Source organism: Syngnathoides biaculeatus, chromosome 7, assembly GCF_019802595.1.
Source record: "Syngnathoides biaculeatus isolate LvHL_M chromosome 7, ASM1980259v1, whole genome shotgun sequence".
Lineage (NCBI taxonomy): Eukaryota > Metazoa > Chordata > Actinopteri > Syngnathiformes > Syngnathidae > Syngnathoides > Syngnathoides biaculeatus.
This window is the reverse complement of record NC_084646.1, coordinates 22,778,796-22,803,727: the sequence shown is the minus strand read 5'-3', so window position 1 is coordinate 22,803,727 and position 24,932 is coordinate 22,778,796. Positions and strand designations below refer to the sequence as shown.

General features: G+C 40.7%; 3 protein-coding genes across 3 annotated transcripts; all 3 read right to left on the bottom strand.

Annotated features, from left to right (window-relative positions):
* Positions 1-335: 335 nt before the first annotated feature.
* On the bottom strand, positions 336-15,545 carry timm44 (translocase of inner mitochondrial membrane 44 homolog (yeast)). The gene is made up of 13 exons (XM_061825794.1): positions 15,335-15,545; positions 14,785-14,889; positions 14,404-14,607; positions 14,241-14,321; positions 13,998-14,147; positions 11,970-12,106; positions 11,751-11,836; positions 8,298-8,390; positions 7,782-7,906; positions 6,724-6,774; positions 2,906-2,995; positions 1,741-1,851; positions 336-964 (listed from the first exon to the last, which is right to left on the bottom strand). Exons 1-13 carry the CDS (start codon positions 15,362-15,364, stop codon positions 845-847), a joined length of 1,383 nt encoding a protein of 460 aa, XP_061681778.1. The 5' UTR covers positions 15,365-15,545; the 3' UTR covers positions 336-844.
* Positions 15,546-15,944: 399 nt separating this feature from the next.
* LOC133503519 (heterogeneous nuclear ribonucleoprotein M-like) lies at positions 15,945-20,765 on the bottom strand. Its single transcript, XM_061825225.1, has 14 exons — positions 20,714-20,765; positions 20,357-20,411; positions 20,155-20,248; positions 19,857-20,084; positions 19,625-19,778; positions 19,465-19,514; positions 19,333-19,390; positions 19,100-19,204; positions 17,586-17,630; positions 17,428-17,502; positions 17,249-17,344; positions 16,599-17,179; positions 16,459-16,510; positions 15,945-16,357 (listed from the first exon to the last, which is right to left on the bottom strand). The coding sequence occupies exons 1-14, from the start codon at positions 20,763-20,765 to the stop codon at positions 16,194-16,196; spliced, it is 1,809 nt and encodes a 602-aa protein (XP_061681209.1). The 3' UTR covers positions 15,945-16,193.
* LOC133503267 (heterogeneous nuclear ribonucleoprotein M-like) lies at positions 20,362-24,523 on the bottom strand. The gene is made up of 3 exons (XM_061824704.1): positions 24,295-24,523; positions 22,471-22,652; positions 20,362-21,104 (listed from the first exon to the last, which is right to left on the bottom strand). Exons 1-3 carry the CDS (start codon positions 24,375-24,377, stop codon positions 20,938-20,940), a joined length of 432 nt encoding a protein of 143 aa, XP_061680688.1. The 5' UTR covers positions 24,378-24,523; the 3' UTR covers positions 20,362-20,937.
* Positions 24,524-24,932: the final 409 nt, after the last annotated feature.

Here is a 24,932-nt window from a genome sequence, read left to right as displayed (position 1 = left end):
TACATAGTCTACTACGTAGAGGTGTGCTTGAATTGCTTACGTTTACCAACAGAGAATTTTGCCTCTACCACCACTTTCAGTTATAAGACATTGAACCGGTATGGATCTTTGTGTAAGTGTTACAAAGTGAAGGCACACTGGGTTCAAGTTAATTTCAAGATAAACCTCATTTTAAGCAAAAACTGATTTAAAAATGTTGACATTGATAATTTCCTGCCAAGCACAAGTATGAATGGAATGATTGGTGGAGTTTTGATGACTTCAGACTGCAACTCAGCATTTGGTCCAAAAGAAAAACACCAGCTATTACAATTTTGCATTTCAATTTTAATCTAAAAATAATTACTTTGGTGGAGATCTTACTATCTCCCAAAAAGGGAACTTTTAAAAATGCTGGGACTGTATATTTGATTTTTATCAACATGACATTTATTTCCCCAAAATGTGTGTGCGTGTTTGGAGGGGGGGGGGGGAAGAATCGGTTTATCTGTAATTTTCATAATAAATATAGACTTTTTGAGATTTTAACAATTAAACTAGATGATTATCATACAAACAAGGGATTGGGCTGTCGATGCCCAGAGGATTATCTGAGGAGAAATTGGTACAATCTTTCCCATCTACTCATAATATCAACATGTCTTCCAATTCAGACTTTATCTACCAGAACAAGGACTCAGGGGGAGAAATGGGGTCTCCAGCGTCTTACAGCGTCATTGGTACTCTACCGCCCCCTTGTGTAAGACAATAAACACAAAGCATTTTCTCCGGCAAGTCGACTCCATCAAGTTTCAGGTTGAGAATGTTCTTTCTCCGGGTGAGCGAGTGTTGCTTCATTGAGTCTTTAAAGGATCTGTTCAGTGCTTGAGGCAGAGATGTCAAGTAGTCTCCAGGCAGCATGAGGGTTGAGCTCCTCTTGGTCTCGACACAGAGCCCACACGTACATCATCCTCAGAACTTTATCCTAGAAACAGAGAGAAAATGAGAACATGACTCATTGTTCTTCTCAAATATGACTCAGTATTAGGTAGACCTGGGTGACCTAATTAGATTTTAGCTACTTTATTTAGTGATATATGAGGGAGGGGCACAATATTAGACAGAACTTTACTACAACCACTAAAACAAACATGACAAATATACTCTGGTTCTGACATTGTCAATCCATGTCATACACATATTCCCCTCACCATTAATTAAAACACAACACTTGGAGATGAATTAAAATATTTATAGTGGGCTAATGTGAAGCCTGTTGAGGATAGTAATTCAGACAGACAGACAGACAGACAGAGAGACAGACAGACAGACAGATAGACAGATAGATAGATAGACAGATAGATAGATAGAGCTGGACTCCAATGAAGCAAAGATGTAGATGAATCTCTAAGGATTATCAGAAGAAATGGTCAGCACCTCAATCAAATGAGTGTCACAGCAAAGGGTCGATGTGATATTTCAGTTTTCTTTTTTTAATAAATAAGCAAAAATTCCAACAATTTTTTGTCAATATAGGGTAGTGTATGTGCATTAAATATTAAGAAATAGTGGCTTCAATAATTAAATGGCTGCAATATAGAGTGAAACATTTAAGAGGGTCTTAATGGGGATTTTCCGTACCCAGTGTGTGTACAATTTACACACACACACACACACACACACACACACACACACACACACACACACGAGAAATTATGGTATTAGCATGCAAGTGTGTGTTTTTTTTTTTGTTTCACTTACAGGGTCACCTTCCACCACCTCTCCTTTGGTGTTTCGTATTACAATCACTAACTGAGCTTGGAAAGTGATAATCAGTACTGGACCCTGATCCATCATCTTCCCCATGGCCAGCTGGAAAAGAGAACAGTAAAAGTACTCACACGGAGGCTTTTGGAAAAAACTGCATACAAAATACGATCTTTCTTTATGGTCACTTTTAGATAGGTAGCAATTTAATACTGTATTAGTGCGTTTATTAATGTGGTTGTAGTAAACAGTAGCCTGCACTGAATCAACTTACTGAGTTCCACAACGGGCTAAAATATTAAAAATGCAGGGTGTTCCACAAGTCTCCATCCATAGGAGACATACATTCCATACATATATGGTTCTAACATATATTTCTTCATGTAATATATAACCCAATAACCCTATAGCCCAAAGAATGCATTTGAATAAAGAGCAACGGATTGAAACCATCCAAATAGCCAGTTCAGTAAGCAGTCGAATCGTTGCAAGTGCATTTAACTGAAAATGTGGGATTTGTATCACCCTCAACAGTGTGGCAAAACTTAATGTCAACTTTAAAAAAAAAAAAAAAAACAGGTGTTGTGGGTCAAGCAAGATGTGGACGTACATTCAGCAAATGAGAGAAGCAATAGAGAATATTATATAAAGAAAAATGGTTTGTCAAGAAACATTTATTTTCCTATGTATGATATGAAGACTTATGGGACACCCTGTAGTTCTACAACCAAAATAATACAAATTAATTACTTGATGTTGTCTGAGCATTATTTATTTTGTAATGGCATTTTTTTAATTCAGTTTATTCTTTATCCAGAGGCATTTTTACAGAGATGTCTATTGGATAAAGTATGTGCAACTACAACCTCGAGTCATTTCACCAGATGATTACTCTTGTTAGTTATTCAATATTAAACCATAGTGAGATGATTCATGATAAAAGTGAGGCCGTCTCATGGGATCTGGTTTGCTGTTCTTCCCACACTGATATGTGCAATTAGATCCCAGAATTTATCATGATTCCAGCAGTTGCGACCATATGTCAGAGGTTTAGGGGAAGCTGCTAAGGATGGCTTCTCCAAGCAGAAGGCGCCAGCTGCTGTTGCTATTCTGCTTTTGGCAAAATCTGTGTAGCGTTTGGCAGCGTGTTGGAACTCACATCAATGCTGTCGATGTCCAGGATCTTTGAGTGAAACTGAAGTCCCATGGCCTTGGCTTGCTGGATTGGGTGCGCTAACTGACTGTATGTCTGCATTATATACAGTATATTGAAAAGAGAGGAAAAAAAAAAAAGCTGACTTAATATGCATGATCATTTACAGCAGCTGAATTAAGTATTTAACACGTCACCATTTTTCTCACTAAATATATTTCCAAAAGTACTACTGACATTTTTTTTTAATTGCTACCAGTAATTCATAGATACAACAAAAGTGGAATAAATAAGATCAGAAATTAAGTTATGTGTAAAAATGTGGAATGAAACAGGAAAAAGTATTGCCCCCACCTGGTATTTCTTTAATACTTTGTACAAAAACCTTTGCTTACAATGACAGTTTCAATAGGCCTCAAGTATGGAGAAACTAGTCGTGTGCATCGCTCCTGGTGTGACATTAGCCCATACCTCCACACAAGCAGTCTTCAAATTTTCAAGGTTATGTGGGCTTCTTTTATGGACCTTAAATTTTATTTTTTTCTCCATTGATTTTCAATTGGATTCAAGACAGGTAATTTGGCTGGACCGTTTAAGGAGCTTTATTTTTTTTCTTTTCTTTGAAACAAATTGACTTTACTTGACAGTATTTTTTGGATCAGTATCCTGCTTAAATGTCCACCTTGATTTTATTGTTATCATCCTCGTAGATGGCAGCAGTTTGAAGAATGTCTTTGTTCACTTGCCTATTCATCCTACCTTCAATAACACGAAGTTTACCAGTACCATTTGTTGAAAATAACCCCCACACCATCATGTTCTCACCTCCGAACTTCACTGTTGATATGGATGTTTTTGGGGTGATGTGCAGGGCCATTTGTCCTCCAAATGTGGTGTGCATTATGACAGTTCAATTATGCTGTCATCTGAGCAGACTATATTCTCCCAGTATAACTGACTTGTCCAAATGTTGTTCAGGAAACTTTAAACTAGCTTTGACATGCTTTTTTTTCCCCAAGGAAAGGGGTCTTGTGTGATGAATGTGAAAAACGGTCATGGTAGCGACGGAGGGCATTGCTCAGCGTTTTCCTCGCGACAACAGTACCTGCAATAGATTCTTTTCACTGACGTCACGGCGACCACGTGTTTTTTGTTTACAACGCCATTTTGGTAGGCAAGATCGTGCCTACATATCATGGCTAGGAAGAGGTAAGTGTAGACTGTAATGTTTTGGCTACGGTTATCGTTTGATCTTTTATTTTCAAAGTCCTTTGACAGACGAACCCTGTAACCAGAGGCGATTGAGGCACTTGTGCTGGAGTGAGGAATAAAGAAGCCACATGTGAAACTCAAGAGCAAGTATCGCCTCGTTATTATTAGATTGAGCTATAGTACTTCTCGTATATAGCAAGTGTGGTGTGATTGTGTTGACGTCAGCGGGGCGCAACGAGACAGGACGATAAGGAAGTGAGCTAGAGAGGTTGGCGGGGGTGGATGAGAAATATAAATATCACGTTAAAAAGTACAGTTGGACTCACGTCTACATTATTCAATAACAAGACGGCAATATCATAACATGGTGTCAAGAGTGACGCTAGTATAACAGGAGCCGCGCGGGGAGGGGCAGGGCGAACGTAGATGACAACGAAATGACCACGAGGAGGTGTACGTTCGGTGTTCCAAGCCCGAGGATGGACTGGGACTCATCCCATTTAGCTGATATCTGGCAGAGATTCAAGCAACACGGCGAACTCATGTTCACAGGACCACTTAAAAACAGAGCTGAAGAGGAAAAGTGCAGTTCCTCCAGCTGTGGATCGGAGATAAAGGACGGGATGTCAGCAATACGTGGACACTGACCGGAGATGAAGATAAGTAGCCAAAAACTTACTACGAAAAATTCTCTGATTACCTCACTCCGAAAGCAAACCCCATATTTGTTAGATATAAGTTTCACAAGAAGCAGCAATGTAAGTCATTTGAGCACTTTGTGACAGAACTCAAGCTGTTTGTTAAAGACTGTAACTACATAAACAGCAATGAGATGGTCACAGACCGCATACTTTTCGCTACCAACTCACCCAGTGTGCGCGAAAAGTTACTTAGCCAGTGGCCCGAGTGCACGCTCGAAAAAAAGCGATCGGCATAGCCCGCTCCCACGAGTTAGCAAAAGTGCAGCCAAAGGCTATGGCTAGCGACAGCCACAAGGTTCCATTCTTTGTGTTTTCAATACATTTTCCCTGTCTCATTTCACATTCTTACCCACAACTTCATGTTCGATTTTACTTACTCTACTTTCTTTGTATGCATGGATTAATTTGATCGTTCCCAACATTTGGTGAAAAATTCAGTCAATAGCAAAAAAAAAAATATATTCCTGTGACCTTCCATCCCTCAGGGGGCACTGCATAAAAAAAATGACACTGTAAAAAAACATGGGCTCAGAAACACTTCAGCAAACCACTAAATACCTCATTTGCTGTAAATATAGCATTTACTGTAAATACACATCCGTAAGTCCAACGTAAAATTATATTATGCAAAGCAAAAGCTCAACAACCAGAAAAGCCCCATTTCAAATTGTTTTTGGAAATTGTGGACATCGTGTCCTCTGGGCAAAAGAGGAAAAGAACAATCTGTTATGGTATGGAGCTGTTAGTGCCAACCAATGGTATGGGTAACTCACACATCTGTGAAGGCACCATTAAGTTACATACAGGTTTTACAGAAACATATGCCTCCTTCCAAGCAACATCTTTTTTTATGTACACCCCTGCTCATTACAGCAAGACAATGCCAACCCACATTTTGCACGTTACAACAGTGTCACTTTGTAGTAAAAGAGTGCGTATACTAGACCTGTCTCCCATTGAAAATGTGTGCCCCATTGTGAAGTGTAAAATACGACAATGGAGATGTCTTTTTTGGCAAAGGTATGATGACCCTTTGTATTCCTTGCTAGCAGGGGTTTTCGTATGGGAACTCTCTCATGGAGGCTTTTTTTGGCCAGTGTCTTTCTCACGGTAGAGTCAAGAACGCTGACCTTAACTGAGGCTAACAAGGCCTGCAGGTCTTTGGATATTACTCGAGATTCTTTTGTGACCTCGCGGATGAGTCGTCAGGGTTACACTCTTGGGAGTAATTTTAGTGGGTCATCCACTCTTGGGAAGGTTTGCCACTGTTCCCAGTTTTCTCCATTTGTCTATAATGGCTCTGACAGTGATTTGCTGGAACCCCAAAGCCTTGGAAATGGTTTTATAATATTTTCCAGACTGATGGATTTCATCACTTTTTTGGTCATTTCATCTTGAATTTCATTGGATCGTGGGATGATAAAATTGGTTTATGTAGCCTATTTCATGTTCTCTGACAGACTAAGTGATTTCTTGATTCGACAAGTATGGTGGTAATCAGGTTTAAGTGTGACTAATGAAACTGAACTCCCCTTTTAAAAATTTGTGCATAGTAACAGTGACTGTGACTTGATAAGGGGGCATGGGACAATCACTTTTTCAAAGGTTCAGAAAGTTTTGGATGTTTTTTTGTGCCTTAATAAATTTAATTGTCATTTGAAAACTGCATTTTGCATTTCCTTGGATTTTCTCTGAGTTATATTAAAATTGGTTTCATGATTTGAAACCTTTGCATGTGATATACAAAAAAAAAAAAAATCAATCAGGATGGCGGAAAATATTTTTGGCGGGACTGTACTTAATCCAGCTGCTGTGCTAGGAGATAATTCTGAACATCTGTTTGTAAAATTCAATTGCCAAATCACATTTCTAGACTCGTAGTATACAGAGAGACTGAGAGAAAGGTTGTACCGCTTCATAACACCAGTCCTTCAGCACTTCTAGCTCTCCTCTGATCATTGCCTGCATGGAGACATGAACAAAAAATAAGAATTACCCAAGCAATGAGAGATCCAATACAAGCAACATATCACAGACAACGCCTTTACGAAAACCAATAATGCTCAGTTTTAAACGACACAGCGTGAGATGTACTTAGAAGCAGCATTGCTTTTAGTAGTAGTTGGACAGTAGAAGAAGAAGTTGTGTAGAACTTCAGAACTGCAGCTAATATGCATTTATTATTTTGTTCTCTTCATGTGGATAGTGAGAATGAGTAACCGATTAAGTTCTTTACATGTAAAATGCGCCTCTACTTATGAAAAAAAAAAAAATCACATTATAAAACGACTTACGGAACTGATTATTTTTTTAAGTCGTGCTACCACTGTATATATTTTGTCATAGTGCCTTTTATTGTCACTCTAGAATCATTTAACCATTTTCCTGTGTGTCTTGCAACATACTTGGCCAATGAAGCTGATTCTGATAGCGATTTAGTGTTAAGAGGTGCACTGTACAATAGCAAACAAAGTGAAAACCCCAAACCATAGAAAAAGATACATGAAGGAAATAACACGACTCAAGAGTGCAAAGAGGACATATGCATGAATTCTAAAGTTAGAGTTAAAAAACATTGTAGAACATAGCCCAGGGAACTACAACATTTCAAACATAAAGGCATATTTCGATTTTAAAGACTGCAAATAGAGAATTAAACAAAGACCATTACTTATGGTTATTTAGTTACATCTCAAGTACAGTTACAAATGGCATTTGTATTCTACCCTAGATATTAAAAAAAAAACAAAAACAATACCGTTCTGACACTGCCAAAGGTTTGTGTCAGTAATTTCGTAAAGGAATAATTTTGCCATCTCTTACATTACTGTATGTCCAAATGGAGTTTCCAAAATTTGGAATCTATTTTGTCTATAAAGAAAGCCTACAGGAAGGCTTAACATGATTTATGCATTTGAATGAATTAATTAAACTCCACAATTAGACACAATGTTTGCTGCATACTGTACCTCCAAAATATTGGGAATGATGTCATGTTCACACTGCTTGAGGAAAGAATCTTTGTCGAAGGACGGGTCTGCCTTCAGAATCTCTGTCAGCACTTCTGACATCTCTGTCTTGGAGAATAGTCCACCTGGACACGTGTTATGGTTAGACACAGTGAAGCATTTAACAGGCAATGACAACAGAATGACTGAACACAAGGTTGTAATGAATAATTCAGCCACAAACTGCACATTACTAAAAGTACTGTCTTATTTAGTGACATGAAATGGCCTAAATATTATAAATACCTACACTTATGGAAACTATAAGCACAACATTAAACATTGCGTACAATTACTATTAATCTGGCAGCGCCAATAAGAGTTAGAGTTTACAATAGTGCTATAAGCTGAATTTTTGATCAAGTACCATAACTTCAAAGGTCAAACCTAAATGATACATCAGTTTCACTGTAAATTTATTTTATCATCTTAAACAACCTTAACATGACTAATCAGACTATTATATCTCTCACCCACCTATGACATCAGTCATTTTGTCGGTGACAGCACGCGATGCTCTGATGAAAGCGTTGTCACTCTCATCATACTTCATCTTCATTTCAAAAAACCCTGGAGTGGGAATGAAATTTGGGGAAAAAGCTGAGTGCACAATCACAAATGCAACAAAAAGGTTAAACGCAAAAATGTGCCTTTCTACAGGATCAGGAGGTACAAGAAAGGGACGTACAGTGGATGAAAAAAATGGAGAGCCCTGTTTAAATGACAAGTTTTTGTGAAATTAAAAAAAAAGACCAAGATAAATCAATTTAAAAAAAATTTCCACCATTGTACAACTCAATGAAAAAAAAAACCAAACGAAAGTTAAAAAAAAACAACAAAATGACTGCGATAGAGTAGTTTCTTCCTATGAGTGGGGACTTTGTGCTCGCCAGAATTAACTAATTACATTCAATCTTATGTTAAATGGAAGCCAGCACACACTTGGCTCAATTAAAAGTACCTTGGGTTAATTAGCGTTAACTAACCCCCTGTCCCTCCCACTCCTCCCCAAATTTTTTTGACATGTTCCACAGGAAGCTTGCACAATGTCAAAGGGATGTCATTGTTAAAAATTATCGTCAAGAGAACAGTACTTATTTCCAATGCATTAAAATAATGATAAAACACAAAGAAAACACTCATCATAATGTAGAAGAAAAATGGTACAAGAGTAACATTTACCGAGACATGGGTATCCCTCTAAAATTGATTAAATGACTAGAGGCAAATTGGTCAGAGAGGCTGCCAAGAGGCCGACAGCAACGATCCCGGAATTTGGCACAGGAACTGGTATTTAGAACATAAAATGTGACAACAATTGCATATTTTATTTAGAAGTCTGGGCAATAGAGTACCTTTATGTTACAAAAAAAAAAACATCCAAGCCCAGCTACATATTGCAAAAACAAACTTGAAATTCCCACACCCACTTGGAAAAATGTGTCAGGGGTTAAAAAAAAAAAAAAAAAGGTATGTTTGACACTGCAAACAACAATGTTCCCAATCAAACTAGGACCAGAGTGGGCAGGATCCTTTCGGACCCTCCACATCTTGGCCAACAGCTCTTCCAGCTTCTTCCTTAGGGTAGGCGCTACCGATCAATGCAAATGCTAGCAGACTCTGCATCTTTCCACAACTGTGACTCTTATAAGAAAAAGTTCCCAATTAATTGAAACTCTATCGTTCTTGTTAGTTCGATTGTTTTTCCTTCTCAGTGCTCAACCAGAATGTCGTACCAGTGCCACACTCATAAACATTCCTCTGTTAGTGTCGCAATGCACCTTTTTACTCACAAAATGTGTATTTTTCATACAACGGACTATAAGCGCAGAGTCCAACTCTCACCGGAAACGAGTCCGACTTATTGCTGGCAATGTGGACCAAACTCTGACAGCAGTCATACAGGGATCGAATAGCTCGGATCAGGGGGTTCGGTACCCCATACTCCCGAAGAACCCCCCCCCCCCCCCCCCCCACAGGACTACCCGAGGCACACGGTTGAATGCAGTCTCCAAGTCCACAAAACACATATAGACTGGTTGGGCGAACTCCCATGCAGCCTCGAGGATCCTGCCAAGGGTGTAGAGGTGGTCCACTGTTCCACAGCCAGGACGAAAACCACATTGCTCCTCCTGAAACTGAGACTCAACTTCCTGACAGAGCCTCCTCTCCAGTACTCCTGAGTAGACCTTACCATGGAGACTGAGGAGTGTTATCCCTCTATACTTGGAATACACCCTACGGTTGCCCTTATTGAAAAGGGGGACCACCACCCCAGTCTGCCAATCCAGAAGCACTGTCCCTGATGTCCACACGATGTTTCAGGAGGCGTGTCAACCAGGACAGCCCCACAACATCCAGAGCATTAAGGAACTCCGGGCGAATCTCATCTACCCCCAGGGCCCTGCCACCAAGGAGCTTTTTAACCACCTTGGTGACCTCAACCCCAGGCATAGAAGAGCTCACCCTCAGAGCACCCAGACTCAGGTTCCTTGTGGGATGGTGTGTTGCTGGAATTGAGGAGGTCTTCGAAGTATTCTCTCCGCCGACTCACAACATCCCGAGTTGAGGTCAGCAGCGCCCCGTCTCCACTATACACAGTGTTGACAGTGCACTGCTTCCCCCTCCTGAGACACCGGATGGTGGACCAGAATTTCCTTGAAGCCGTCGTGAAGTTGTTCTCCATGGCCTCACCGAAGTACTCCTATGCTCGGGTTTTTGCCTCAACGACAACCAAAGCTGCATTCCGCTTGGCCAGCCAGTACCTATCAGGTGCCCCGGGAGTCCCACAGGCCAGAAACGCCCGATAGGACTCCTTGTCCTTGCTGCCCTTTGTCACAGATTTTGTTCATAGCTTTTATGGACAGAAATGGCAGCCGAAGCGTAGAGGGTGTCTGGTTTGGTGGCCTCAGCATCACATCTCTGCTTTTTGCAGACGATGTGGCTCTGTTGGCTTCATCAAGCCGTGATCTCCAGCTTTCACTGGAGTGATTCTCAGCCGAGTGTGAAGCAGCTGGGATGAGAATCAGCACCTCCAAATCTGAGACTACGGTCCACAAATGGAAACGGGTGGGACCTCTGCAGGTCGGTGATGAGATCCTTCCCCAAGTGGAGGAGTTCAAGTATCTCGGGGTCTTGTTCACGAGCGAGGGAAGAATGGAGCGGGAGATCAACAGACGGATTGGTGCAGCATCTGCAGTGATGCGGACTTTGTATCGGTCCGTTGTGGTAAAAGGGAGCTAAGTTGAAAGGCAAAGCTCTCAATTTACCCTCACCTATGGGCATGAGCTGCAGGTCGTGACCGAAAGAACAAGATCCCGGATACAAGCGACCGAAATGAGTTTCATCTGCAGGGTGTCCGGGCTCTCCCTTAGAGATAGGGTGAGGAGCTCGGTCATCCGGGAGGAGCTCAGTGTCGAGCCGCTACTCCTCCGCATTGCGAGGAGCCAGATGACTGGGGCATCTGATTCGGATGCCTCTGGACGCCTCTCTGGTGAGGTGTTCTGGGCATGTCCCACCGGAAAGAGGCCCCAAGGACAGCCGAGGACACACGGGAGAGACTATGTCTCTCGGCTGGTTTGGAAATGCCTCGGGATCCCTTCGGAAGAGCTGGAAGAACTGGCTGGGGAAAGGGAAGTCTGGGTATCCCTGCTGAAGCTACTTCCCCCGAGACCTGACCCGGAAAAGCCGTAGATGATGGATGGATGGATGGATGGATGGATGGATGATAAGTGTACATAACCCTGTTCAAATGTCAGTTTTTTGTGATGTAAAAAAATATGAGACCAAAATAAATAATTTCAAGAAAATTTCCCCCAGTATAAAAAAAATTGAAGCCCAAGTTTGCATAACTAAACTCTCTCATTACACTGACATTGTACAAGGTGTTGCGGAATGCAACAAAATTGAATGAGTTATTTTTGTTCTTACTATTGAAGACAACATTATTGTCTTTAAAGTCCTTCCATTGCTGGTACCATTTGGAGTCCTTGTGGAGTACCACACCCATGGCTTCCCTGAAGATCACACACAAAAGATAAGAATCTTGCCATTGTATTTACGTAATTAAACATAGTGGTCCACGAAGGAGAACTTGGCTTTGGCGTGCCTCTCTCAGTATGAGAGCAAAGCAGATGGCCACTGACGTACTCGTTGGCTTCAAAGACCTTGTTGCCATCTGATGACCCCTTTGAGGAAAATTCACTCCTCTTCCTGAGACGAGCAGGGGGCCTGTAAGGGCCAGTGTGGCCCAGGTCACCAATCTCTTTCTTTACACTCTCCATACCCTGAAAATAAGTAAATCAAAATTGTTAGTCTCGACATGTAAAGATTTATCATTTTTAGAAGTGGTATGAATTGTTTTACACCATGGTTTTCAAAGTAAGAGTGAATCTCTCATCAGAAAATATGAAACTGTTTAGACTTCCCTTACTGCCCTGATATAGACACTGTCAAAGTTACAGTTAAAGCCAGATTTTTACAAACATTGTGCAAAAACACACATTTCGAGTTTTGTCACACTGTCTGAAGACAAATCAGACGAAACCTCGACTGTGATTATTTTGTTAAATGTCACTTAGAGAGATTATATTATTTTCTTTGAGGTCAAAAGTTTACATACACACAAAAATACTGTCTTTAAAGTACACAGGAAAGCTTTAGATAGGTTAAGTGACAATGTTTGAGTTAATTGACGGCATACCTGGCGATTTGTTTAAGGCTATTGTGGGACTACACAAGCCTGGCTTATCTTTGGGTGCAATTTCCAGATGTTTGAAGGTGCTACATTCTTCTGTTCAAACACTTCTATTCAAGTAGAAACATCATGGGAATTCACAGCCATCACACTCCTCGGGAAGGAGACGGGCTCTGTGTCCCAGAGATGAATGTGTTTTAGTTCAAAATATTTCTAATCAACCCCAGAACAAAAACTAAAGACTTTGTGAAGATCCTGGATGAAACTGGTAAGAAAGTTGTCATTATCCACAGTGAAACGGGTCCTGTACTGACATGGACTGAAAGGCCACTGAACAAGAGTGAAGCCACTACTTGTAAAGAATCATAAAAAAAGACAGATTACAGTTTGCAAAAATACATCAAAACAAAGAACGTAACTTCATGTTCTCTAATGAAACTAAAGTGGAGCAGTTTGGCCATAATGACCAACATTACAACTGGAGGAAAAAGGGGAAAGCTTCTTGAACAGAGAACACCATACCAACTCTAAAACATGGAGGTGGCAGCATCATATTGTGGAGCTGTTTTGCTGCAGCAGGAACTGAAGCTCTTCATAAAATAGACTCAATCATGAAGAAAGAACATTAGATGGAGATATTTACATCAGACAAAAAGCTAAAACCTGGCCTTCAACGAGTCTTCCAAATGGACAATGGACAACCCTAAACATCCTGTCAAAATGGTTCAAAAAGGCACTGACCACATTGCAGCAACAGCTCCAGTCTGCCGCCTCAGCAACGTAACATTCTTTTCGAGGTGGGGAGTTGAAACTCCTTCTAAAAGGGGATTCTGCCAGACCCTCACAATACATTTGGCCCTCTCACATTGAAGCAGCATCTTTCCCCTCCATTGAAGCCAACTCACAACCACATGGTTTGCAGGCCCGGGGACCAGGAGCTCACCTTCAAGTCTGGCTCCAGAGGTGGGCCCTGGTGAATCGTGTCCAGGCAAGGGAATCCTTGATCCATTTTTTTATTATAGTCAAAGCAGTTTATGGAGCTGTGCTTTGTTTGCTCCCTCACCTCGGACCTTTTTGCCGTGGGTGACCTTATCAGGGGCGTGAAGCCAGAGACAACTTTGCTCCTTGGAACATTGCGACACACGAATCCTTCCACCACGATAAGGTGTGTGGAATCATCACTTTTCAAGAAACCAAAAAGCTCGAGCATTAACATTGCATCATGAAAGACACCAAGCCATTTTCAACAGTTATTAGTCATTAATTTCAAACAAAATAATAGAATCATGTGAGTAGTGACCAATAGTATAGATTTGTGAAAATAATATAAAATGGAAAAAAATATTACGGTGTCTGTCTGACTGATAGAATATTATTTAAAGTTAATAATTTTTCTCAAAATTCTGGCCCACACCTGTAGTCCACTAGCACCCGCTAAGGATGCACATCTCACACTGACAGTGCTTGCACTGAATCCAAACCTGTGATATAGCTTTGAATGCACCAGTCTTCCCCAACATCTCTCCACTCTTTGAGACGCTCTCTGCTGAGGTCTTTGCCGTTTTGGCTGCTTCCTCCATTCCCTCCTTTATCTTCTTTCCAATTTCTGTACGAGTGACCTCCTCAAGTCCCTAGTCACAAAGCACATAGAAGAGGTGTCAACTTGAAGCTCACATTTGTCATAAGATAACGAATAGACTGAGTGAGAGGTTTTCATCATTTACCTCCTTTACTGTGTCTGAGAGGTTCTCTAACTTCTTTTTGAGAACCTCAGAAGTCTTTACTGTTTCAGACTCAATCGTTTTCTAGGAAAAGCACATTTTTTTACCAAACTAAAACATATTACAAAGATGGACTAAAATGCAATGTGTGTGGTCAAATACTAACATATTTCCTGCGAGCGTGCCTCAATGCGTCAGACTCCTCAAGTTTTTTGGCCTCTTCTCTGAACTTTTTGATATTTTCTTTCATTTCTTTGTTTTTGCTAATCTCCTGCTTCAAATTGTCGAGGAATTCGCCTAGGAAGCCTTTTCTTCCTCCGCTCTTCTGCCCTGACAAATATCTTGCCTGGAGAAGTGAGGGCTGAGGCACCTTTGAAGAATGTCAGAGATATAGTAGAACCGAAATAGCACAGGAATCAAATAAATAAGACTCCAGCAACTGTTTTATTAGAAACGGTTTAACTGTTGAAAAAAAAAACATAATGGAAATGCCAACGATACAAACGTGGAGAACATCCAGTTCCACATGTATCGTCGATATTCCTACCTGACAAAAGTTTGTGAGGAGGCTCCGTATTCTGAAGACATTGGCTCTGTTGCGCAGACGCAAGAAATATGAGGGGAATGCCATAGAGTATCTTCTTAAACATACCTAATCAGACACACAATGATATCCGTAAATTTATACTCGTATAGACATGCAAAATATGATCCGACGTCATGTGCAGTTAGTTTGAACGAGCATAAGATGTTAAATTTGGACATTCAAGTTAAAGTAGAATGTAGGCTATTTTAAATCACTTGGCTACAGTAAGCCTATCACAAATTCTATTTTAGGAAGACGAAGCAATTCAATTAATTGTTCGGAATAATTTGCGTGTTTGACTCCATGGTACAAAGATGGGATATGTAGCAAGACGAGTTCACATTCTTGCTTACAATCCACGTACCGACTGCTTGAAGGAAAAACAAGAACATATACAGTCATACCAGTAAACAGTTGCACGCAATCAGTACACAGAACGTCGAATAACGGATATTCAGCACGTTGCTGTGTTTTAAGAATTCCTTTTACGCCCAAGGACCCAAACCTTTACCTGATAACGCTGACATAAGGGGGCAGCCATTTTGAATGTGGTGACTGTTGACCTTCTTCCGGTATCGAGTTGACTGCCACGTGCCTGGGGGACAGTGTTCGTTTTTCATTCGCTATCTTGCTGCTGGGGCAGGTCTTCACTTCGAATCCATGGTCTGGCTGACCTGCACAATGCGCGGCGGAGTTCGTGGGTTCTCTCCTTATTTACATGACATTTCACCGACTTTTGTTAAACCAACTCACTTACTTATAGGTGCGGATGTGAATGCATGTGCTCTGTGACTTGCTCAGAACTAGTTTAGGGTTGTACCCCCCTCTTGCACTGTCAACTGACACTCTGACGATTTCAATAAGGGCAAGTAGTACAAAAAACACAATGACCATTCAGTCACCTTTGTGATACTGTCCAGCGATATCAAATAGGCTTCCACATATATCATTCTACACTGACGGGGAGCAGCTCCAACTACCGGAGAATTAATTCCTTGTTTTTGACATACTTTGCAAATAAAGCATATTCTGAACTATAAATGAACATCCATCACCAAAATCACAAGTGTTCAATGTGAAAAATATTTGGGTGTTAAACGCAACGACAAGAACAGCCAAGCTGAATTGTTGAAGTTTATTATCAAAACACCTTGCAGAACAAAATGGCCAGATGAATCATGACAGAATCCAAGGTCTCTTAAGATAACATTTACAAACTAAAAAGAGCTTTTCCAAACTAAAAGCATTTTACTAAAACAATTTTACAGTGACAAATACCAAACCAAGTGAATATGAAGAGACTGTATGGCAATTTTAGACCACGTGTAATGAATGTCTGCAACTAAATGACAAAGGCTAACAAAAAAAAATTATGCATTCCTATCAATCCTAACGTCGATTTCTCTTCCATTCAGACGATAGCCATTCATGGTACGACAGGCACGGTCAGCAGTCTCCGGGTTGTCAAAGCGAACCACACCACAGCCCTTGGACTTGCCATTCTCCATCTTGATATCAGCATACTGGACCATGCCTGCAAAAAAAAAAAAAGTACAGAAAAACAAACAATATGCCAATTAATATGGAACGGCTTCCTATCCACGCTGTGGCCTTGACAATTGTGATCAACTGTACCACATGTGTTGAAGGTATCCTTAAGCATCTTCCAGGTGAAGTCAAATGGGAGCTACAAGAAATAACAGCCAAAGCGTTAACCATAATGTCTGAGGAAGTCTTGGTAGTACTGATAACTTTACAGAAGATGAAGTACACACATTTCGGACAAAGATCTGGCAACCCTTCCTGACATTTCCTCCACTTCCAGGGCCTCCTGTCCCCCCAAAGGAATTCCCGCCGAACCCACGATCCATGTCAGAAGAACGATCAAATTGACCACCAACGCCACCAGATCCCATCCGGTCCATTCCAGAGCTCATACGATCGAGGCCACCAGATGGAAAACGGTCTAGACCTACATTAGAGCCCATGCGGTCAAAGTTGCTGGACATTCTGTCAAGCCCAGTATTAGCCATGCGATCAACACCCATTGGGGAGCCAAACTCCATAGCAGAGCCCATGCGATCTAAATTTGAAGGGCCCATGCGGTCAAACCCAGTTGGGCCAATACGATCCATACTAGAGTTCATACGGTCTAGGCCACCTCCGAGCCTGTCCATACTAGGCCCCATCCGGTCCATCCCGGAACCCAGTCGGTCAAAGCCCGAGCCCATCCTGTCCAGGTCAGACACACGGTCCATTCTGTCAAGGCTCATCCTATCCATCCCTCCAATGCGATCCATGCTTGATCCGAGGCGGTCCATTCCAGAATTCATGCGGTCCATACCCATGGAATTTCCTACACAGGGGAGAGAAATGCCTTTATGCCTTGTACAGCACCATTAAGTTGTCAAGAAACATCACATACCTCTATCAAATGAATCTCCAAAATTATTGCGAGACATGCCCATATCATTTCGACCAAACTCCCGGTCAAACCCACCACCAATGCCCCGATCCATATCTGATAACGCAAGAAAAGGCATAACTGGGCATACAGCAAGCCTTACATTTTTTGCTATGCTTGTCTAACACATTTCACCTTACCATTAATTCTGCCCATCCCAGAAGAGCCAAAGCGATCCATGTTGTTCATTCCTCCAAAGTTGTCCATTCCTAAATCTCAGAACACAAAATACAACACATAGGTGTCACAAATATACACAACTCAAGTGCCTGTGAAAAGGTTTAATATAGGAACATACCTCCCATGCGGTTTCCCATGTTGCCAAAGCCCATTCCGTCCATTCCTATGAGAGAAGATGGGAGACTAATGAGTAATCAAATGAACAGTACCACCAGAAAGTTTACACCACTTCAATTTTCCATATTTGGTTATGCTACATACGTATTGTAAAGCAGATTTGAGTAGTTTCCTTTTTAAAATATCACTATTACAAAGTAAAAACATTTGTGAACACGAAACTATGTAAAACAAAAAAAAAAAAACACGTAAAAACATTCAACTTGTGGAACTATATGGGAACTATAAAGGTAATAGCTGCATCAGTATTCACACCCATGGCTTAATATTTTGTTTAAATACCTTTGGCAGCAATGAGGCTAAAGTTTTCTTGGGTATTTCTCTATGAAAATGGCACACATGATTTGGGGCATTTTCATATCAAGTTGGATAGGCAGCATCGGTGGACAGGCATTTCTAGCTCTTTCCGTAGTACTGTGGGGCAAGTTCTCTTGAAGAACTGAACTGAATAATTTCTCTATATTTGGCAGCTGTCAGTTTACCCTCTATGCAGACGAGTCGCCCAGTTCCCGCAGCCCAAAAACAGCCCATAGCATGATGCTGGCACCATGTTTCACAGTACGGATTTTGTTAGCCAGCTGATGAGCAGTGCCTGTTTCTCCAGATTTGACAATTGCAATTCAGTCCAAAAAGTTATATTTCGGTTTCATCAGACAAGAGAATTTAGTTTCTGCAGGTCTGTGAATCCTTAAGGTTCCTTGTGGCAAACTCCAAGCTGGCTGTCCTGACTTTTAGTGAGAAGTGTTTGTCTTGAACCTCTACCACAATGGTCCTAATTGGTGGAGTGTATTACCAACAGTTGACCAGGAGAGTTCTACCTCCACAATGGAGCTCTGCCTTAGAGACCATAAGGGTTTTTGTTCACCTTGCTGACCAAAGCTCTTCTTCCCCTTCTACTCAGTTTGTTCGGACGGCCAGATCAAGGAAGAGTCCTGGTGATTCTAAACATCTACCATTTACAAATAATCAAGAGCACAGTCCTTTTCAGGATCTTGCAAAAAATGATTTGTATCCTTCCCCGGATTTGGGGCTTTACACATTTCCTTAGACTTCACTCCTTAGTTTATGTTCTGTTAGACCTCATATAGACTGGTGTGCTGTTCCAAATAATGTTCGAGCAACTTCATTTACCATAAGTGGACACCATTCAAGTTGCAGAAGCAGCTCCAGGATAATCACTGGAAATCAGATGCACTTCTTCTGAAGTTTGAATGTCATAGCAAAGGGTGTGAATACTTGTGTACATTATGGTTAAATGTTTACTTCTAAATAAATGTACACAAATATCTGAAAATATTGTCATTATGGGATGTGTTATGCAGTTTTCTTTGGGGTTAAAGAAAATTATATTACAATCAGCTTTATAATAAGTCTGTAAAATACCAAAATGTGGAATATGTTCTAATAGCACAGCATTCTTGCTCTCTTTTTAAGTAACAACTTGGCGATAATAACCTCCAATGCCCATGTTGCCCATTCCACCACCACCCCGATTGAGCTGGGCAGCATCAATTGGCTGACCACCAGGACCTAAACCCAAACCAACACCACTCAGGCCACCTGGATTAAAAAAAAAAGAAAAAAAAAAAGGCATAATTTGATTAGCCTTGGTTGAACAGGTAAAACAGAAATCTACACGACTGCTACTGTGTGGTGCATTTGAGCTATTTCAAAAACTTTTCACTTACGTGGAAGAGATGCACCTCTGTCGGGGGGTCCAAAATCTTTAGGCATGGACTTCTCATCCTGAGAGAAAAACATTGTATGAAATCACAAAATCAGACAAAATCATTTTGTAGGCGTATATTTGGTTTGCATACCAGTTTTACATGCATGATTCGGTTGAACAACAGCTGTCCATTAAACATGGCTGTAAAATCATGAAGGAAAGTGGTAGATGAGGTATTTGAGATTAAAGGCCAGTTAGATTAAAACATCATTCCAACCCCTTAATGATGAGTAACCATTTTGTAAGGATACAGACAGCTTGGACTGCTTCAATGGGCAGGTCAAATGTTACAGTGCCCATCCCTCTGCTCTTCCCATCCTTGTCCTCAAGGATGTCAGCCCTCATCACTGCGCCGGCCATACCAAACACCTCCTTCAGCTTCTTCCAACCCACTTTGTAATCAAGCTGAAGGCATACATAAAGACTTACAAGAACGCGTGGACATATAGCAAATTCTAGTTTTTAAACACCATATAATCTTACATTTGCAACAAAGACTGTGTTGCCAATCCTTCCCGCTTGCAGGCCATGGATGATCTCCATGGGAATATTGGGGTTGTTCATCAGGCTGGGAGGGATATTGATTGGTCCAGGGCCCATTCTATCCATGTTCATGCGATCCATTCCACCCATTCCTCCCATGCCACCATGAGGTCCTCCACCCCCTTGTGCCTTGTTGATTTCCCTTTGAGCAATCACACCATCAGGGTCCTAAAAAAAATAGTGAAAATTTGGGAAATGAGCAGAGAGAATAATTGTGGTATTTGGTTCTGTAGCATACCTCTTTCACTTTCAGGGGACGGCCGTTTAGGTTGTGCTTGTTGACTTTCTCCACTGCTTTCTTCATCAGCTCCTCAGTCCGAAACTCTACCACACTAGCAAACAAGAAACAACCAGTAGGAAGCTTTATTACAACGTCACAGATCGGCATGATCTAAATAATGACAAATTTGTCCTGCAATAGAAGTAATCAAATTACTTACGCACAACCCTTTGTTGATTGAAGACAACGGAACAACCAAGAATAAAATAAACAGGCTCAAGTTAGTAAAATCATACAACTAGCATTTACAAGATAATTTTTGGGAGCACTAAATGAAGATCATGCACATCAATAGATGAATTACCACGCACTTGGCCTCAACAGGCACCACAACTTTTCAATAACTTAAAATCTCTCATCAGTAACACAAAGCCGACACGTGCTTTTTTGTTTTCTGTCCAATGCCCGAAGGAGGATATCCACAGTGAAATTAGAGATTCCTCTATACTGAGATACTGGAGGTTACAATTCCAGGAAAGACATTCTTCAATCTAAAAATAGTTTTGGATTAAACAACCATCATTAAGACATTCGACCGCCACTTGAAGACTAAACCTTCTCTGGATCATTAAGACGGAATTCCAGCAACCAAATACGTACGTTTGTGTGTAAAGCTATCTCACGGCTAAAGAGAAAGCTGAAATCCTTTAACAGCATCAACCCTAAAATGACCTCACGTCAAGGCCACAGTCGACACCACAAAGGACATGCCTCAGACATGTCACAGTCTCACCCGCTCCATCATCTTTCAGAATCTGACAATTGCCCAACAATGAAAAGAGAAACTAAAGCTGACAAACAAAAGTTTGTCAAGGATAGTTCAAAAATTGTGTATTTGTATATATTTGCACTTACCCTTGATTTGCCTTCTGCGTCCATTAAGTGTTCCACGTACGTTACCTCACCCACTACAAATCAGATCCCAGACGACACACACCAAGGGAGAGAAGCCGAGAGAACAATTGGGGTTTAGAGTGGAAACAAGAAAGGTGGCCGGTGAGCTCAGACTGGCAATCCCGAGCCTTCTTCCAGCACCTCTGTCGCAGCACAATATGGTACAGGTCTACAAAAAGCAAACTTTTTCTTAAACAAATTGTACTCCTTACCCCGTCCTTTTTACGGATTCTCCCAAAGCACCAAAAACAAAGGACTAAGGCTATACAAGTTTTGCCATGAGTCTTCCCATTTAGAAAGAGATCACCTACTCGAGGATTGACAAAATGTTTTAGAAAGTCTGCATACCCTGTTCAAAACCATGGCTCACTTCATTGGTAACCTGTGTGCACTGAGACACCATCGTAAACCTCAGGTCAATGCATGAATACCTTTTCAAACAGCCGAGTCTTTATGTAAACCTATTAATATACAGACCATAGCCTCAGTTACAGTAATATTGGCGAGCAGAAGCGTCACTTAAAAGTTGTTTTCTTAGCGTACTGTCTTGTGAAGTACAATTTAGATTCAGCGTCGACCACAGCCACGCATTCCCTCCTTATACCAGGCCTGTTCAACAAATGGACCAAACCTCTAAAGACAAGGACAGTGTGAAGTAAGAAGTTTTATTTTGTAGACCTGTACCCCAAACAATCCCAACACACATCTTTGATTGGCACAACATGAAGACCTGCTGAGAAACATTTTGCTTGTCAAGGGCACACCTAAAAGAAGAAAATAAAATGTAACTCCAGTCAGTTAAATACAAGTCAGCTCTTAACGAGTCCTCTGTAAGCATTTCAGAACATGCTTTTATAAGCACCACGATGCTGAATTACTTGAAAAAAAATGTGTGTGTGTGTGGGGGGGCACAATGGTGGACCAAATGTCAGTCCAGAATCAATCAGTACATTGGATAAGAGAATTGCCAGCTCTCTCTTAAGGCTCTCAAAATTTCTGAAGTTTTGAGGGGAAAAAAAGGCATGAAAACTAATGTCTCACTGCATTGCACATTGCCAAGTCCAGTATTACTCATTTGTATTGCGCCATAGCGAATTAAACCACTAGATGCTTTTGCTTAAAAAAATAAAAAATAAAGAAATGGTCGTTCTGTCAGACGTCCAGGACGGCAGCCTCAGTGCAAACCTACTGCAAATCATTAGCTGACCACAAAAAATATGGGGTCTCTCTCCAAACCACACAAGCTCTCCAATGGGGGTGTATAACACAAAAATCACAAAGCCCTTTTAAAGCACTTGTAGTCCAATCAAAAAGCCCAAACTACCACTCTCCACTTCAATGTTGTAGCCTGAAAGAAGCCACTAATCCAAAAAAACCTACCTTTTTCCTTCATTAGGTCTTTGAGGGCTTGCCATTTCACATCATATGGGATGTTGCTGACAAAAACTCGGTATCTCTTGTTCACATTTCCATAGGGTTCAAAGCGTCCACCTCCACCTCTCTTCTGGGGCCTCTCCTTCCTGCTAGAATTTCCCTCGTGTTTAGCCTTCCCATTTATTTCTCTGTGGAGAATCAGAAATAAATACAAAAATAACTAAAAACAAAACATTTCATCAGGGTGATAAAGATGAAATGGAGTAAAATGACCAAGTCTACTATAGATCTGGGAAATACTGGGTCTTTTTTTTTTTTTTAACAGAACATTTCGTTGTCTTTAGCTCACCAACGTAGAAGACATACGGCTCAAAAATACAGATATCGGTATCAGCCTCTAATTTGCATTTTATCCTTCTCGGCTTTAGTTTAATAATTTGCCAATCCGATCACTGACTCTGCAAAAGATATTTACGCCATGTTGCCATTGTGTACAGTATATTCAAACCCAAAAGCTAGTTTTTTTTGCCTTGTCACGTGTCTTTTGACAAAGTACTGTAAATAACTGACCGCTGAAGTTATTAAAAAAAAAAAAAGTCAGCGACATGATACTGTCGGGATCAGACTACAAGACAAATTTGGTCTTTCCACGATGTCAGACTATTGCTTTAAAATCCTGTAACTAGTTACCATGGTGAAGACGATAAATCAAACCTGCAGTTTATAAAAACAAAAGTGGGGAAAAATGTGTGTTGATGGACTCAGGAGAGGATATCTGTTAAAGACTTGCTTGAGCCATGTTCACATACTTTTAATACGATAAGGCTTGCATGCAGACTACAAAACGTTATGTAGCCTAGCAAGCAAATGCTAACACTGATGGTTGGAAGCGATTGGTGTGTGTAGTAATTTATTTACAGTAAGTTAGCACTCATTATTGTTTTAATACTGGCTTTACCAGTGATTAGAATGCATGATCTGACATTAAAAGTGATTTTCAACCTTTATGGGCCCAAGGTACATAGTTTACAATTGAAAAACCTCACAGCACACACCAACAAAAAAGTTTCACAAGAAGTGGACATATTAAGTACCGTTTGTACTTCCTGCAATTTAAAAGAAGACCATTCATTTGTTATATTTGCCATTATCCCTCAAGGCATAATTACATGAAAAGATGTTAATTATCGTAAATACACTTTTTTGACACAAATAGATACAGTAAGAGAACAAGTCATTTTAAGAGACACATTCATTGCTCCATCTGGTGATCGGCCACAAAAATCGTGATCCTTTAAACCGTACGTAAAATCTATAATAAACAGTACAGAAGATATACTGACACTGTGGATGAAAGTCCCAATGTAATTGAGTAAAATTAATAAAATAAGGATTGTACTTCATTTTTTGTGAACCACCAGTCCATTTCAAATGCCTCAATGCGGTCTTGATAGTAGCGAGAGAAATTGTCACTTCAAAACCTCGTAAATTATGAAAATTACTTGGTTATCACTAAAATACAACTGCTGCGGTAAGGGAATTAGTGAATTTATTCGGCCCTTTTGGTAGTGCAACGTCGTTTAGCCCGCCACTGTAAAATGGCTGCTGGTTCGTAGCGAACTAGTCAAATATTCACCAATATGATAAGAAACAAGTGGACTCGGTTCCGCATGAAAGCCACACACAGGGACAATATCACTCCCACGCCAACGCTAAAGCTTCGATTTAGCCTAATGTTTCCATTATGTCGTCATACCGTCACAACCGTGTGGTTCGTTAGCCGGCTAGCTTGCGAGTGCTAACAAAGGAAGGTTCAAGAATGGACTTCACCCTTGCTGCTGCGGCGCCTCCTGCTCTTGCTCCTGCTCCTGAGGGGTCTTGTCGGGAGTATTTTCGCTCTGCTCGCTAGACATCGTTTGGCGATAAACGGATTGCAAATGAATACGTTGAACTTGTCTCAAAATGAAATCGACCACAGTTGACTTCAAGCGGGCAAAGAATGCGTGCCTCGTGAAAATGGCGGACAAAAATTCCGTGAGGGAGGGACAACGGAAAACGATCGTAGAAGATCCGACTTACTTCCGTATTTTTCCTTAAATAATAAAATTAGGGACAGCGTGAAGTACAGGAAAAATAGCACTCTTACGGTACATGAATGTATAAAACTAATGTTGGTTTTCTGTTTGGAAAGAAATCTATTTTGCCATCAGCAAATATATACACTCTTTAAACAAATGGACCAAGAGTGTTTGTCGAACAACATGTATTTTCATTTTTAAATACAAAATGGAGGCATTTGAGGTTATTGAACCGTTATTGAAGGTTACCAAATGATATTGTTTTAATTTCAAACTGGATTTTAGGAAACATCTTCGAACCTAAATTAATATTATAGCTATCCAGACGTCCGAAATCGTTTCCATACTGTTATCAAAACATACTTGACTAAACTGTGATGGTTGTACTCC

What these genes read in the sequence shown, in the direction of transcription:
- LOC133503519 (XM_061825225.1), bottom strand. Translation starts at nt 20,765, where the DNA reads ATGATCCAGAGAAGGTTTAGTCTTCAAGTGGCGGTCGAATGTCTTAAT. An exon ending in GGTCGAATGTCTTAATGATG is followed by an intron (nt 20,412 to 20,713) that starts GTTGTTTAATCC and finishes TACTAACTTGAG; the next exon opens with CCTGTTTATTTTATTCTTGG. An exon ending in GAATCATGCATGTAAAACTG is followed by an intron (nt 19,391 to 19,464) that starts GTATGCAAACCA and finishes TTTTTCTCTCAG; the next exon opens with GATGAGAAGTCCATGCCTAA.
- LOC133503267 (XM_061824704.1), bottom strand. Translation starts at nt 24,377, where the DNA reads ATGTCTAGCGAGCAGAGCGAAAATACTCCCGACAAGACCCCTCAGGAG. An exon ending in GAGGCGCCGCAGCAGCAAGG is followed by an intron (nt 22,653 to 24,294) that starts GTGAAGTCCATT and finishes GATTCTCCACAG; the next exon opens with AGAAATAAATGGGAAGGCTA. An exon ending in AGACCTAATGAAGGAAAAAG is followed by an intron (nt 21,105 to 22,470) that starts GTAGGTTTTTTT and finishes TCTGATTTGTAG; the next exon opens with TGGGTGAGGTAACGTACGTG.
- timm44 (XM_061825794.1), bottom strand. Translation starts at nt 15,364, where the DNA reads ATGGCTGCCCCCTTATGTCAGCGTTATCAG. An exon ending in TCTCAGACACAGTAAAGGAG is followed by an intron (nt 14,148 to 14,240) that starts GTAAATGATGAA and finishes CTTTGTGACTAG; the next exon opens with GGACTTGAGGAGGTCACTCG. An exon ending in TGGACATCGACAGCATTGAT is followed by an intron (nt 1,852 to 2,905) that starts GTGAGTTCCAAC and finishes TCTCTTTTCCAG; the next exon opens with CTGGCCATGGGGAAGATGAT.